Below are 16,744 nucleotides of genomic sequence, written 5' to 3'. Positions count from 1 at the left end.
CGTGCAGCCAGGGTGCTGCGGCCAGCTCCTTCCCGGGACCTCTTCGTGCCGTCGCCCAGCCCCTCTTGGGAAGTTGCAGTAACCTTAGAATAATCAAGGCTCTGAGAAGTCTTCCTAGAAGGAAGCCTGTTTAGCTTTGTTTAGTGTTTCACACATTTATTTGCCCATAGGACCTTTTATGTCCCATCTGTTAACATCATGCTTAATGCTTAGGGAAATTCTATTTGAATAAGTATCAGCATTTTTTTTGGAATAATTTACCTCCAAAACATTTTTGCTGCCAAGTCATAGCAGATAGAATATTTTTTGAGTAAATTTAGAACTGTTACTGTTTGATGATAGTCCCTTTCGGGCTCTAAAGAAAACCGTTGCTTTTTTGTCTTTTGTTTTGTGACAGAGTGTGAACCAAAATGTGGGCAGCAGCCTCCAGCCGCTTCCTTGGTTGGTCTTTAAAAAGCAAAATGCAGTGATTCCCCTCTCCCAATGACGGGCCTGGGATAATACAGAGAGGGACAGGCTCTTGGCCTTCCCGCCCTGTTCCTAAAGAAAGAGGGGAGGGTGGGAGGGAGGAATGGGGACTACGGTGCTCCGCCTCCCCCGTGTCTCCCCATCCTCGGGCAGGCGCCCTGCTTAGGTCCTGGTGAGCAGGCGATTCCCAGGCTGCTGCCCTCCCGTCAACCTCAGGACCTGGGGCGGGGCTGGGCACGGCGGCCGCCAGGTGGCGCCAGAGGCAGCCGGTCCCGGGCGGGTCCCCGGTCCTAGCACCGCGCGCGTCGCGCCACCTGCAGCCACGGATCCCAGGGCAGAGAGGTGGACGAAGGGCCTTTTACCTGCATTTTTCTTTTTTCACTTTCTACTTTTGTATTATTTCTTTTTTCTTTTGTATTAAAAGAGCGTCTTTGCAAAACGTAGATATTTCAGGCCCTCCAAGACACGGATCCAGCCCTGCAGGAGCATGAAGTGTGTGTGGTTCTCGTTTGGGTTTTAGTGACGGCAAGGCTGGGATTCTCCTGCAGGACGGCGGGGGTTTGATTCGCTCCTGCAGTCAGCCGTCAGCCTGGCTGGCGCCCTGTGTTCGGGGGCCGTCGTCCTGCGGCTGCGCGCGCTCGCGTTTTCTCCGCTTCCTGTTCCCTCGGCAGTTCCCTGGGGCTCCCCCTCGGACTGCGCTGGGACCGCTTCTGCGCCGTCTCCGTCTCCAGCGCCGCCTGCTCCCGTGCGTTCTGTGCTTTTCTGCGGGAAATCAGACTCATGGAGACCCGGGTCCTTGTGCGGAAGCCCCTGAGGGCCCTGGAGGAAGCCGCACCGATCCTGTTCCAGCGTTATCCCTGTGTGGCCTTGGACGCATCACTTAACGTCTCCGGGGCTGTTCCCACACGTGTGAAATGGGCTAGTGGTGGCATCTGCCTTTCAGTGCTGTTGTGATTCTTCCCCCCGCCGCCCCAGCGGAGTCTCCCTCTGTCGACCAGGCGGGAGTGCAGCTGCGTGATCTCAGCCCACTGTGGGCTCAGCCTCCTGGGCGCAGACAGTCCTCCCACTTCAGCCTCCTGAGTAGCTGGGATTACAGGTTTATATATATCATATATGTATAACATATATATACACACATATATAAATAATATGTATATATATACACACACACACACACACACACACCTTTTTTTTTTTTTTTGTGGAAACAACATCTCACTATGTTGCCTCTCTCCTGTCTCCTCCCCTGCAGGGCATGGGGGCCACTCATGGGGCTTTCTGCCTTCAGAAACGAAGCCCTGAACCCCCGTAAGGAGCTGCGTGGCCAGGCTCCGGCAACCCCCTCCCACTGCAGGGCCTTACTAGGGAGCCTTGGCTCCAGGACCCCTGCCCTGCTTCAGCCCAGCTGCCCCCACCACAGGCTGGGAGCACCCCACCCGAGGCCTTCCTGCCCTTGCGGTTCCTCTCCGCTTCCTTCTTACCTCCTTCAGTGAAGATTCGCCATGATCTGAAGTTATCCTCAGTTTAGTATTATTCTCGAAGGATATTTTCACTGAGTAGAAGGTTCTAGTTTAGAAGTTACTTTCTTTCACCACTCTGAAGATTTAAAACATATTTTTCCAGTGTCTTTGGCTTTACTTTTTTTTTTCCAGCTAATTAGAGCTTTTAAGGTATTTGGTTTTTGGTCTTTGGTTTTAGCAGTTTTACTTTGATGTTTTAAAATGTGTTTTTCGTTTTCTTTTTCCCTCTTATAAGGCTTCTTGAATCTTTGGATTGACATTTTCTGGCTGTGTTTTGAAAAACTTTGGCCATTACTTCTTCAAACTTTGGCCATTACTTCTTGCTCCTTTTTCTGTCATCTCTCTTTGCGACCGGAATTGTCTTTTAGAGCTTTTCACTATATCCTTTCTGTCTGTCCTCTTTTGTTCTCTAGTGTTCATCATTTTCTCTATATATTTCATTGTGAAAATGTTTTCCCGACTTATCTTTTAATTTCTCTTCAGCGATTGTCTTGCAGGTCAGGGAATCTTTCTTCATCTATGGAATTATTTTTGGATTGGTTTAACTCCTATAATTCCATTTGGTTCCTTTTAATACTGTCCTATTCTCTGAGAAAATTTATGATATTACATTTTATCTCTTTGAATGGAATTGTTTTAACGTCTGTGTCTTGTAACTTCATTAACTGGTGCCTATGTGGATGGGTTAATGTTGTCCGTTTTGTTGGTTTTTTGTGTGTGTGTTTTTTGGTTATTTTTGATTTGAGTTTTGAGCTTGGTATTGGAATGATGTGTAGTAATAATTCGAGTCCTGAATGATATTTTCTTTATAAAGAGGTGATGTATTTTTATTTCTGGCAGATGGTGAGAAGCGCCAGCAGTTCTGGACCTGATTTTAGGGACTGAGATGATTTAGACTGACGCTTCGGCCCCTGCGAGGGCCAGCTTCCCACCTGCCTGTCCTCCGAGTCAGCACTTTTCTCCGCTTCTCTGCAGCCCAATTGCCTTTTATGGAGTTGGCACCTGCCCCCGGTAAAAGTGGCTGCAAAAGTGGGACCCACCTCCTTGGGTTTTCTCGTCTGAGTCTGCTTTCCTGCCTTGTTAGGTTTCTTTCTTTTTTTATTGTTTTGTTTTGTTTTGTTTATTTTTGCACCTTGTTAGGTTTCTAATGGCTTTCCACAGATTTGAAAAGAGTAGTGTCTACCCTTTCTAATTGTTCTCAGCAGGAGGATTGAGCTGAATCACCTAGGCCGCTGGAAGAGGAGGTGCCTGATATCAGTGGTTGGAAATGCCACGTTTGTCACATGTGACCTTATGGCCGGTGTCTCGCAGGATGAGACAGGCAGTGCCTCTTTCATTTTGCTGATGAGCTGCCTAAGCCCCTGTGTGCCTGTGGTGGCAGCAAGGTCACTCTTTCCTTCCTGAGTGCCTCCCACCCCTGCTGTGTAAGAGCTCAGGGCTTTCTTTCCCAGGGAAGTGAGTCCTGCTGTGGCCCACCAGCTCAAGAGGGAGACTCTCATCCACCGGCACCCCCGGCGCTCAGATCTCGTGGTTTCTGTGGCCGCGCAGTGGCTCACGACTGTCTCCCGAGTCTGATTGTCCTCAGCTGTGCTTAGGCGCTGGCTGGGCCGGACCGCTGCACAAATACCCTTGCTGTGTGTACATTTTCACTTCGACGCCTACACTCAGCCCTCATTCCCCAGGCACAGTGGCCAGGCGTTGGGGGTGTCTGCATCAGCCTCATGCGCCACGGGAGCCAGCACTCCCGCCACAAACTGTGGACCTGCCCCCCTCTTTATTCATAGCAAGTCTCTGTAATTCCCGTTAAATGCCCTATTTTATAAGGCATTTTGTGTTCCCTTTACTGTCCTAAAATGAAGTTCATAGATGATATAGCCTACCTACTTCCATAATTTTTTAAAAACGTGTAATATCCAAACTAATATGAAGAAGACATAAAATGGAAGTAACTTACATACTGAAGTACAAATTGTATTGTGCAGGCTCAGGCACAACACCAGAAAACAAAATTCAGGCACTTGCCCCCTACAAACAAGTCCTGTGACTGACAGCCAAGACTGCAAGCTGATGAGGCGTTGTGATTCAGATGCTGTCAGCAGGCTTCCCTGTGCTTTTCCTAAGGCAGTTGTGTCGCTGAAATAGAATGAAGTACAGCTTTCTCGCCATGCAGAGCGGTGTCACGGCAGTTGCATTCCTGAAAATCCACTGGATATTGAAACGATGCAGATGAAAATAGGACTTATTTGTAAGCTGGAGTTAGGTTCTGGGCTCAGGAAAACAGGTCTTTTCTCCTGCCCGAGTGAGCAGTGTCCATTTGGAAGTTATGCAGGTCAGCGGGTGATGTGCTGACATAACGAGGTTCGAGGGTGGTACATCTCACACGCGCATGGACGCCTCGTCGTCACGCTCAGGAGCGCTGTGCGGCGCTGGCTGGTGCCGTCGTCACGCTCAGTAGCGCTGTGTGGTGCTGGCTGGTGCCATTCCTGGCTCCTGTCTTCTGGCTGCCAGTGGCTCTGCCTTTGTTATGATGACTGGAAATACCCCACAGATTTCAGAATACCTCTTGGGGTGGTAGAAAGATTCCCCTGAGAATCTCCCTTTAGAAACATGTTCACAGAGGAGAACCACGAAATGGCCCCTTTGTGTCTAGTTTCTCTTTTTTTCTAGTTTCATCCATTATCAGAATAATTTTTCTCCGTTTTTTTCTTTTTTCTTTCCTTTTTTAAATAGAGATGGCATCTTGCTAGTTGCCCAGGTTGGCCTTAAACTCCTAGGCTTAAGTGATCCTCCCGCTTCAGCCTCTGAAGTAGCTGGGACTACAGGTGCACACCACTGTGCCCTGCTTAAAAATTATCTTTCTAGGCTGGATGCAGTGGCTCACGCCTGTAATCCCAGCACTTTGGGAGGCCGAGGCGGGCGGATCACGAAGTCAGGAGTTTGAGACCAGCCTGGTCAATGTGGTGAAACCCCAACTCTACTAAAAATACAAAAATTAGCCGGGTGTGGTGGTGGGGGCCTGTAATCCCAGCTACTTGGGAGGCTGAGGCAGGAGAATTGCTTGAACCCAGGAGGTAGAAGTTGCAATGAGCCGAGATTGTGCCACTGCACTCCAGCCTGGGTGACAAGAGCAAGACTCCGTCTCAAAAAAAAAAAATCTCTAATGCGTCTTTGCTGATGGCTTTTCTTTGCTGATGGCTTTTTTTGCTCAGAAACCTTCAGTGCTGACTGGTGCCCTCAGTAAAAGCCCCAAAGTCAGGCGGGCCTGCACCCTCCTGCCTGGGCAGCCTGCAGTCGGCCTCCTCCCACGCCAGTCACTTCAGCCCACTGTCCTGCTGCTCTGTGCTGCAGTCCCTTCTCCTGCCTGGGATAGAAGCCGCCAGTCTCTCCACTCCCAGGTCAGATGTCCCCTCCCGCGGGACAGCTGCAGCAGACGCCTCTTCTCCTGGCTGCCCATGGCGTTTTGTGAAACCTGTCTCGTCCGTTGTTAGTTTCTGCCTGGCATTGGCGCTTCCTGGGTTTGCCTTATCTTTTTTTTTTTTTTTTACCAAGTTATTAGATCCCTGGTGATCTTCTTAGCCTCCTTGCATGACATGAGCCTTCACACACGTAGAGCACTCAGTAGGTATTACTGGTGCGTGACCTCTCACCTCTGGACATCACTCAGTCTCTGATCTGGTTCTGAAACCCTGGAGGATCCAGGCTGCATCTGATGACCACAGCTGAGCGTGGAAAGAAGACTTAGCACGCGCTGGTGTGCAGTGGGTACTCAGGGCACCCTGTGTGTGCTCAACTGAGGGGGTGCCAGGAGGAGAACGGGCATCTCTGAAAGCTTTCATTCTTGGCCAAGTTGTCTATGGTGGAAACGTTTGCCATTTCCCCGGCTGATGCGTGTGAGATTGAGTGAGAGAGGCAAGTGCAGGACTCTGTGAAACGACAGCAGGGCTCCAGAGACGGGGTGGGGGCCTTCCTGTCTCAGCAACTTCTGGCCAGAGGAGAGGGAAACCCCCTTCAGGTCACTTCAGCCACCGGACTGGCAGACGTGAGTGTGTGGCATGGAGCAGACATCCTGCCACCCTCCTGGGCTCTGGGGCAGCCAGGCGTGAAATCAGAGGCTGCCGTGACGCCCTGGGGTGGCCTTAGGTCTCAGCACCGCCCTGGAGTGTTGGCCCCTGCTCTGCCAGCCTCCCTCCTGACGGAGGTCAGGAGGCCGGCCCCTGCCTCCGTCGCCCTCTGCTTGCAGCCCTGAGTGTGTGAGAAGCCAGCCCAGGGCAGCCGGCCCAGCAGCACTGAAGTGGTGGCTGTGATTCTCTGGGCGTCTTGGGGAGACAGCTGACAGCACCAGAGAAGAGCATACCCACAGGAGACTTTGTTGAGATCATTGTTATGTCTCCGTTTTCCTTTCCCAGGTCTAGGTGTTAGCAGTGGATTTAGGCAGCCGTTTCATTCATTGGTGTAGACCAGCAAGTCTCAAACTTGTGTCACCTGGAGGGTTTGCTAACTCAGCTTGCTGGGCCACTGCCGCCACCTCAGTTTCTGAGTAGGTCCAGGGTGGGGCCCGGGGATTTGTGTTTCTACTAAGGTCCCACCTGATATTTATGAAAGCTGCTGTCTAGGAACCCACCTTGAGAACCACTGATATAAGTGGTAGTTTTTCTTACAGAAAAAAAGTGAATATTTACTAAGGATACTGTTTCACTTAAATTCATTGGATATCATTTATGTTGGATGTTATAGCTCAGATGCTGTATTTTATTTTTTTATTTTAAATTTTTATAGAAATAAAAGAAGAGCTTGAAGATCTGAACAAAGAAATCAAGAAAACTGCAAATAAAATTCGAGCCAAGTTAAAGGGTAAGTTTGAAGTTTTATGTTTAATTGGGAGTGTGGGTTTTTGTTATTTTATTCTTTATTGGTTTTTGTTATTTTACATTTTTAAAAATTAAAATTGTGACTGCTTTAAAATAAATTATTTGTATGTAATTCAGAGTACTAATTCATGTTGAAAAAGGTTGTGTGTTTGCTTATAAACTGTTACTGTTACATTTTTTATGACATTTCAGGCTAAGTTGCAGATGTTTGGGAGGGTGAATTGCCAAGCTCTTCTTGAATGGACCCTTTAATTGCTCGTTTCTTTCAAACTCAGTGGAATTTATTGGATGATGTTTGGCATTCCGCTTTAGCAGCAGCAGTTTTTCGGAAGGCTTAGAGCTTTCACCTGGGACTTAAACAGAGGTTGCTTTTCTTGATTTGGTAGAAGAACACATGGTATTTGATTTTTGCAGAATGGCATCAAGATCAAAAACAATCTCTGTACAGATGGCGAAACACTTGTATTACGGCAGGTTTCAGATGTGTGCAGAAGCAGAGGAGGCGGCCGCAAGCCAACCCCCCAGCTCCACACCTCTCCATGAGCTCCCACCCCAACCCGCTCCCAGAGCATTCTGAAGCCCACCCCAGGCATCTGAGATTTCATCAGTGTGTATTTCAAAAACAGAAGCTTCCCCCAGAGCACAACCACCATCATATCTAAACCCAGCTTCATTGTAATTACTTGATAGTACAAAATATCCAGGCAGAGATTCTGTTTCCCCAGTGGTCTTATGATTTTTTTTTTTTAAAAACAGTTCGCTTGAATTGAGTCCCAAGTAAGGACCAAACTCTGGCTTTTAAAAATGAGAGTCTCCCTTCATCATTTTTCTCTCTGGCACTTTTTCCTTTGGTTGGTGAAACCAGGTCATTTGTCCTACAGAATCTGCCACGCTGCAGATTTTGCTGATTTTCCCCCTGCAGCGTGTTTAATAGGCTTTGCCGTCCTCTGACTTTGCTGGAGGTTGGTAGTTAAATTCTCTAAGCTTTATCTGATTCACGTGTTTTTTGTGGGTTTTTAAAATGTAAAGATGCAGCATCTGATTACAGATTTTATGTCCTCATGGTTATGTTAAGATGTTAGTGGTGATATTAACATTTTTTCTTGGCTCTAAGTAAGTTCAGTAACATTTTAAATAAGATATAACATTCTTTTCTATTCTGTGATATTGTCAAAAATGGATGATTGTTTCCAAGATCCATAATTCATTAGCAGTTGCAAGCAGTAATATCTTGATTTTTTTTTTTTTTTTTTTGAGATGGAGTCTCTGTCACCCAGGTTGGAGTGCAATGGCGTGATCTCGGCTCACCGCAACCTCCACCTCCTGGGCTCAAGTGACTCTTCTGCTTCAGCCTCCTGAGTAGCTGGGACTACAGGCGCCCTCCACCACACCTGGCTAATTTTTGTATTTTTAGTAGAGACAGGGTTTCGCCATGCTGGCCAGGCTGGTCTCAAACTCCTGACCTCAAATGATCCGCCCGTCTCAGCCTCCCAAAGTGCTGGGATTACAAGCGTGAATATCCTGATTTTATTATTCCTTCTTTGTTTAGTTGCTGGAATAGTTATTTAAAAAGAAACCTTTCCCCTTCAACTCTTGAATTGGATAAAGTTTGGAGACTCTATCAGCCTACAGTAAATACAGAGGACAGCAGAGCCTGCTGAATGTGTTGCTCTGCAACAGCAGGGTGAAATCAGCAAAGTGTGCAGCGGGGCAGGTTCTGTGGGACAAATGACCTGGCTTCTCCGACCAAGGGAGCCAAAGCGCATTCTGGGTCACAGATCATGGAGGACAGAGAGGATCAGCGTTGGACTCTGTCTCTCTCTGGTGTAATTTTCATAGGTCGGTTCCCTGGAGTCCTCCAGAGACGACCAGGGAGAGTCTCTGTTGCTGCTTCTCGTCCATCGTTGTGAGCAATGGATTTAAACACATCTGATGTTTTCATTGTTGCGTTCTCCTCAATGCTCAGATGGTCCCTTTGGCTAGTAAGGTGGACTCTTGAGTCCTTTTGGTAGGCCCCTCATTGTCTGTGACAGCCTTTCCACTTTTTGCTGTGACAAAAGGACCCATGCTCATTTCACCCCTTTCCTTTCCTGGGCCTGGGATCAGCCATTTCCCCAGGGAGCCCCGCTGCTGCGTCTGAAGAATGTTATCTAGACACCGAGGTCGGCATACTGGGGAATGTATTGCCATACATGACGATGACCTGACCATTGTTTCCTGGGCTTTTGCAGTGGATTGGGCTAAGATTTTTTAAAAAGATAAAATGAATCATGATTTGTTACTGAGACTCCAAATTAAGAATAAAGGAAGGACTAAAAAAATTTTTTTGAAAGGATTTTTACTTAATACAGGCGATATTACATCTTTATATCCTTTCAACTATGCCCCAAATTCTGGTTCTCACTGACACTTACATAATTATTCACTTGCTATTCATAGTACACACAACAACAGACCCAAAATAATTATGCCAGCATCTACTGTCAAGAGTATGATTACTTAAGTTTATTTTTTATTTTTTTTTTCATTCTTTTTGTCTATAGGTGTATCCCACTGGGCGATATAATCAGATTACTTTTTGTTGTTGTTGTTGTTGTTGTTTGACCTGAGGTCTTGCTGTGCTGGCCAGGCTGTAGTGCAGTGACTGTTCACCAGTGTGATCATGGTGCACTACAGCCTCGAACTCCTAGGCTCAAGTGATCCCCCCAGCAGTTGTGACTACAGGCACACGCCACTGTGTCCAGCTACAAATTACTGGGTTTTCAAGTTACTTTGAATGGTTTTTCCTCTGTGTGTTTATTTATTTTTTTGAGATGGAGATTCGCTCTTGTCCCCTAGGCTGGAGTGCAATGGCGCGATCTCGGCTCACTGCAACCTCCGCCTCCTGAGTTCAAGCAATTCTCCTGCCTCAGCCTCCCTAGTAGCTCTGATTACAGGCACCTGCCACCACGCCTGGCTAATTTTTGTATTTGTAGTGCAGACAGGGTTTCACCATGTTGGCCATGCTGGTCTCAAACTCTTGACCTGAAGTGATCTGCCTGCCTTAGCCTCCCAAAGTGCTAGGATTACAGGTGTGAGCCACCGCACCCGGCTCCTCTGTGTGTTTATATCGTTAACTTGACTTACTTTAGTTTTGTTTTATTTTTTCCTTTGAAGTTTAGGGATTAATGCTTTTAAAATTTAATTTTGCATTATAGTTTTGTGAAGTATTTATATTATTCTGAAGTCAAATTTATAAAACATATTCAGAGTCTAACTTCTTTCTTTGTCCCCCCTTGTTTCTCCTTTCCCTTTAGCGGTACCCAGTTTTAAAATTTGTTGATTATGTTTCCATTTTTTTGGATGAGTAAATATGTATTTGTATATATGTGTGCATATATATCTGTGTGTATCTGTGTATATATGTGTGCATATGTGTGTATATATGTGTGTATCTGTGTATGTGTGCATATATGTATATATACATCTGTGTGTATCTGTATATATGTGTGCATATATGTGTATATATCTGTGTATATATGTGTGCATATATGTATATATTTCTGTATCTGTGTATATATGTGTGCATACATGTGTATATCTGTGTGTATCTGTATATATGTGTGCATATATATATCTGTGTGTATCTGTATATACGTGTGCATATATGTATATATCTGTATCTGTATATATGTGTGCATACATGTGTATATATATCTGTGTGTATCTGTATATATGTGTGCATATATATCTGTGTGTATCTGTGTATATATGTGTGCATATATGTGTATCTGTGTGTATCTGTGCATATATGGGTATATATATCTGTGTATATATGTGTATATATGTGTGCATATGTGTGTATATATACCTGTATCTGTGTATATATGTGTGCATATATGTGTATATATATGTGTATCTGTGTCTATATGTGTGCATATATGTATATATATCTGTGTATCTGTGTCTATATGTGTGCATATATGTATATATATATCTGTGTGTATCTGTGTATATATGTGTGCATATATGTGTATATATATCTGTGTGTATCTACATATACATGCTTCTCAAGAGCAGTAATAATTTCCTCTTGATGGGGTTGGGTGCAGTAGCTCACACCTGTAATGCCAACACTTTGGGATGCCAAGGCAGGTGGATCACTTCAGCTCATGAGTTCGAGACCAGCCTGGGCAACATGGCAAAATCCCGTCTGTACAAAAAATACAAAAATTAGCTTGATGTGGTGGCACATGCCTGTAATCCTAGCTACTCAGGAGGCTGAGGTGGGAGGATTGCTTGAGCCTGGGAGGCTGAGGTTGCAGTGAGCCGAGATTGTGCCCCTGCACTGCAGCCCGGGTGATAGAGCCAGACCTTGTCTCAAAAAACAATTTCCTATTGAGGGATTGTCTCTTTAGTAGATTGCTTTAAAAGGTCACTTGTTCATTAGCTTAAGTTTTATAAAGGTACTTGAAAGATAAGAAATAAAAGGAATTTGAAGTTAGACTTGAAACATTTTCATTTTTAAATTTGGAAAGTAATTATTTCCTATTTGTTCCTAGCTATTGAACAAAGTTTTGATCAGGATGAGAGTGGGAACCGGACTTCAGTGGATCTTCGGATACGAAGAACCCAGGTTTGGTATCAGCCTCATTTAGATGGAAGTAATGCCGCAGAATAAGTGTTTTTACTTTCTTCTTGCAGACTCTGAATAATTTCATCTTTACTGTCGTGCTTATCCTCACAGTATTTCTGCACAAAAATAATACAGTATTATAAAACAAAAGTATCTGAGACAGAGGTTTATTTTGCCAAAGCTGAGGACACACTTGGAAAAAAGAAATACAAATTAGGGTAGGATCTGTGGTTTGTGCCTTTCCCGAAGAGGGTTTTGAGGACTTTGATATTTAAAGGGGAAAGGGCAGGCAGGAGAGGAAGGAGGAAAGGGGGAAAAAAGAGAGAAAAAGCGGGGGTAGGCAGCGAGGTGGCCACGCTGTTGTGAGGCTTTGGTCAGTGCTCACTGCATTCACATTTCACATGTGGGAAGAGAGGAGTGGGGGTTGATTCTGCACTCCTCCCGTGCCTCCTACCTGGGCCAATGTGAGCCTGAGTTGAGGGAGGAGCTATCCATGCATTTCTCAGGGTGGGCCGAGGGTGACTTGTAGTCTTGTCTTTGTCCTGTACCGGTGAAGATAAGCGGCTGACCGACATTGTCAGGGTGAGATTCAGCAGAACTCGGTTTTAGAGTTAGTTTTTGGGGGGATATGGATTCTGAAAGAGTCGGGGACCCACGAGGAATTTCCTTGTGAACACTTTGTGTGGGAGGCCGCTGGGGAGGGGTGCGGCCTTCTGTCCCTGCAGCCATCTGTTTGGGAAGAGGAGGGAGGGCAGTGTTTTGTATGACTTAGTTCCCAAGCTTAACTGTCCCTTTGGGGTAGTGAGTGTGAGGTCCTGCGATTTTATTTTCCTTTCACAGTATTTGTAGAACATCTCTTTATTGTGAAGAAAAATCTATTCAATCTATCAACAGAGTTCTATTCCGAAGAGCAGGGATTATCCCAATGATTTGAGTGTTTGTGGTCAGGCCGCCACGTTTCAGTGGTTTGTGGTGCAGCCCAGAGGAAGACAGAGCCCTGAGGCCTCGTGGGCACGAGGCGATGAAGCACGTGGACTCTGGGGTCCACCTGCCTGGGTCCCAGCGGTGATCCATGTTTATCAGAAAAGCCTGTGACCTTGGGCTAATGACCTCAAAGTCGTGGTTTTCTTTAAGAGGGATGTGACTGGCATAATAGGGCTCTTGTGAAAATTAGGTAAGATGATGCATGCAAAGTTCTTAGCACAGATGCTATCATGGGGACTTTGCCACTGTCATTTTCCATTTGCAGGAACAGAAGAACATGTAGTTTGAGTTTCCAAAATGCATGTCTTGCATGTCACTTTCAGTGGAAGGCATGGCCCTCAGATACGAATGTAGTTTTCCTGTGTTGTTAGCATTCGGTGCTGTCTCGGAAGTTTGTGGAAGCCATGGCGGAGTACAATGAGGCACAGACTCTGTTTCGGGAGCGGAGCAAGGGCCGCATCCAGCGCCAGCTGGAGATAAGTGAGTAATGGAGACTCCGTCTTTGTTAAAATCATGTTTTTCTCCCTTAGGGTCCCACTTCAAATGACTTTAACTTCAGAAAAGGAACTCCATGTCTATTTTCACCAATACTGTAAAACCCAAAGACCACTTGTAGCTCCCTGTGCCGTGAGCTGGGCAAACCTGTTCTTCAGGAAGTCCTAAGCGGTGGGGTTTACCTTGCTCGTTGCCATTCCTTTTAGAGTTTCAGGGAGATTGGGAGAGTGTTCAGTCATTTCCTCTTCGAGTGTTTCTGTGTCCTCAGTCCCATCCTGCCCTGGTTCGGGGGCATCTTCGTGGCTCCCCACAGCTCTCCTTGTCCGTGAGCAGAGGCAGCAGCCCTACTACCCCAGACTCTTTTCAAGGGTGTCTGTGGGGACCATTGGCCATGGCAGTGGACATGGTGCCTTCTTCGGGGACAGACGGGTCTGTTTCGGGGATAAAGGTTGGTCAGGTTTGCAGACTCCCCATTGTGAAAGATTGGGGTTCCCAAGCTCAGGTCCTTCAGACACACAGACCCACTGTGAGGATGTCCCACTGTGGCTGCTCTCCGTCTCCCCATGAGACTGGGGGCTGTGGACAGCTGCTCATGAGCCTCAGGTTGCCTGCTGTGCTGTGAGTAGGAAAGCCCTTTGTCCCTGACCTGGGGCCTTGGACCTTCTGCCGGCCTCCACGGAGTCCTGGCAGGCCAGCCTGTCAGCTCGCAGGTCAGATGAAGCCTCAGGCCCATCCCGGCTCCCAACGCTGCACGTCCCCCTCGGAGAATGTTGTCATACACCCGCCAGGCTGCAGGCTGCTTGACCTTGTCCCCCAGCTCAGCGAGGCTCCTCATGTTTTAGATGCTCTTTTCCAGTGTGTTTGGTTTTGGTCAGTTTCTCTTCCTTGTGTGATGTGCCTTTAACCTCCTCCAGTGTATGTTTCACCTGAGACGCTGTGGTTTCTGCTGCTAGTTCTGCTGGGTGTTTTCCGTGACTCCCGTGTTGCTCCCACTGCACACCTGGGACACTGAGACGCTGTGGTTTCTGCTGCTAGTTCTGCTGGGTGTTTTCCATGGCTCCCGTGTTGCTCCCACTGCACACCTGGGACGCTGAGATGCTGTGGTTTCTGCTGCTAGTTCTACTGGGTGTTTTCTGTGGCTCCCGTGTTGCTCCCACTGCACACCTGGGACGCACTTGCAGTAACTTGTCACCTCTTTGTCTGCCAACTCCAGTGTCCTGTCTGCTCTGGTTGGTTGATTTCCTTCCTTTCTGTGGCTTGTGTTTTCCTGCTTCTTTGCAAGCCTGGTAAATTTCGAGTGTGTGCCAGACATTGTGAATGTTACTTTGTTGGGTGGTGGGTATTTCTGTATTTTGAGTGTTTTTGTAAATCTCCTTGGCCTTTGTTTTAGAATGTAGTTAAATCACATGAGCATGGTTTATCCTTTGGGATCTTGTGTTTAAAGGAAGCAGAGCAGCTTTATTTGCAGGCCTGTCGTTCATTACTCCTGATGCAAGACCCTTCTGAGTACCTGCTCTGATGGCTGCGAACCTCATGGCACCCTCATCTGCCTGGCAGCGTGTTCCGTCTGGCACGCCAGTCAGCCCTCCAGTGAGCATGCGGGGTCTGTGCAGCTCGCTCTCTGCATCTCTCTCATCTCTCGTACTCCATCTTGCAAATCCGGTTGCCTTGGTCTCCCCTGAGCTCTGTGCCTTTGCTTGGGGACCTCCGGGCTCCCCTGGGCCCTGTCTGCTCTGTGGCCTACACAAGAATTCCACCTGGGGGCAGCGGCAGGCTCGCCTGGCTTGTTTCCATCTGTGGGGAATCTGCGTGTGGCCTGACGCTTAGGGTCTTGAAATCATTGTTTTGTAGATTTTGGTGGGTTTGTTGTTGTTATTTCAAGTGGCAGGGAAAAGACGGTCCCTGTTGCTCCATCCTGGCAGAAATGCTCCATCATGATGTCGACTAGACTGCTTTTCTGTGAAAAGTTTTTACAAACCGCTTTGACTTCAGGGATCTGTTAGTCCTTTTTAAAGTGAACGTCATCATTACAGGCAGCTGGTTGCACTGTGAGGATTTGCGCTCTGGGACTCTGTGGTGAGCACTTCCTAGCACGGTGTCCCCCAGCCTGGGGTTGAAGGCCCCGCGCCGTCTCTCCTGCAGGTCCATCCTGTCTTCACTCCCCGTGAATCCCGTAGCGTGATCAGATCACCTGTCTCTCCTCTCTTTCCCACATTATTCTATCTTAGCCCACAGAATTTCATTTCGAGTTTCTTCTCTTGCAATCGTGCTCTGTTGAATGCAGTACTGTTTGTGAACGTGTCTTATAAGCAATGAAGTATCATATACATGCTGGGAGTTTTTTTTAGTAATTCTTTTAAGTCTGTTAAATTCTAAACCCTCCATGTGGCTATTCCGAAGTGAGCAGATCTATGCAAACTCACCCCCAAAGGCTGAGCGAGCAGAGAGGCCAAAGAAAGAGGCTAACAAATGCAGTGTCTCGGAAGGAAACACTGAATAGGGATGTACGAACACAAGCCCCCAAGAGACAGAGATGGTGGATCCCCACAGCCGCCTGCCCTCCAGAAAGCGTTCTTTATAAAGCAGGCTTTCAGGGTAGAACGCGTGCAGCCAGCCCTGTCTTCAGACTTGCTTGACGAGACTTGCGACCACTGGTCAGGCTGGGTGAGCATCTTGATGAGAGGTTGCCTGCGCCACAGGCATTGTCTTCAGACCTCGTTGCAGAACAGCTTGGCATGCACGAGTCAAACATCGGTCGTCACGGCAGTTTTCCTTCAGGATGGCGTCACTCTGGCCACACAGCGGTGGTCTTCTCCAAATCCTTGCACCTAGAACCATTTTTTCGAAACCCTTTCTTTCTTCCTTCAGTCAGCCCTGTCGTCAGGCAGGCTTCTTACCTTGTATCACAGGATATCTTTCCCTGTGCTGTGTGCTTTATTTCTTCAAATGGCAAGTGAGTTTCTTCTTGTACCAGGGCATGTTAGACAGGCCCACAGTGCTTTCTCTGGAATGGTTGGGGCTGTGTGTGTTTCAGAGTTCAGAACGGTTCAGATTTTAGGAAGACAGTACGATGTATAAGAGGTGTATTATGTACTCCCCAGGTGGGGTCTAGGACGGCAGCCTGTAATCAGGCACATTCACAGAGCTCTCCAGAGAAAGGTGAGTATTCACAGTAAGTGGGATGAGTTAAGATTATAAATAGCCATGACTCAGTTCAGGTCAGATTTTGCCGCTCATTGAATATTGACATCAAGCTTAAGAGAAAACCCAGGTTTCATAATGTTTTGGATTTCAGCATTCCGGAGAAGGAATTAGGAACGTACGCTGCGTTTCACATGCCATGACCCCAGGCTGTTTCTCAGACTTAGCGGTCAGCCAGTGGGAAGAGCTTTGTGAACGTGAGACATGAACTGTAACTTTTAGGTTTTTTTTTTTTTTTTTTTTTTTTTTTGAGAGTCTCACTCTGTCACCCAGGCTGGAGTGCAATGTTGTAGTAACCATTTATTGTGGCCTCCCAGGGATCCTCCCACCTCAGCCTCTCGAGTGGGACCACGGAAGCACACCACCATACCTGGCTAATTTTATTTTTTGTAGAGATGAGGTTTTCACTATGTTGCCCAAGCTGAAATTTCTAGTTTTGATGATTATATTTTACATTATTTAAAACACTTTTCATGTTTTTAAAAAAGCAAAGCAAAACTGAGAGAATCTCCTTATTGAGCTATTTTGAATAGATTTTAAAATTTTATTTTATTTTATGTTTTGTAGAGATGGGGTCTTGCTATGTTGTCCAG

The 16,744-nt window shown here is 46.8% G+C and overlaps 1 protein-coding gene and 1 pseudogene across 15 annotated transcripts in view; one reads left to right on the top strand and one right to left on the bottom strand.

Moving 5' to 3' along the window:
* STX2 (syntaxin 2) overlaps positions 1-16,744 on the top strand; it is a 50,899-nt gene that overhangs the window by 18,808 nt on the left and 15,347 nt on the right. For 10 of the 15 annotated variants that reach the window (XR_012420849.1, XR_012420848.1, XM_074008426.1 and 7 more), the window contains 3 exons: positions 6,765-6,839; positions 11,398-11,471; positions 12,827-12,935. Coding sequence is in view for 9 of the 15 variants with exons in the window: in XM_045366318.3 (XP_045222253.1) it covers positions 6,765-6,839; positions 11,398-11,471; positions 12,827-12,935 (258 nt within the window). In the remaining 6 variants the exon portion in view is untranslated. Of the gene's footprint in view, positions 1-6,764; positions 6,840-8,622; positions 8,696-11,397; positions 11,472-12,826; positions 12,936-16,744 lie in introns of those variants that run through there. The other 5 variants (XR_012420852.1, XR_012420851.1, XR_012420850.1 and 2 more) reach the window with 2 other exon arrangements.
* Positions 4,317-4,406, bottom strand: LOC123567824 (small nucleolar RNA U13; annotated as a pseudogene).

Source organism: Macaca fascicularis, chromosome 11, assembly GCF_037993035.2.
Source record: "Macaca fascicularis isolate 582-1 chromosome 11, T2T-MFA8v1.1".
Lineage (NCBI taxonomy): Eukaryota > Metazoa > Chordata > Mammalia > Primates > Cercopithecidae > Macaca > Macaca fascicularis.
The sequence above is the reverse complement of the archived record's forward strand: the minus strand, read 5'-3'. Positions and strand labels throughout refer to the sequence as shown.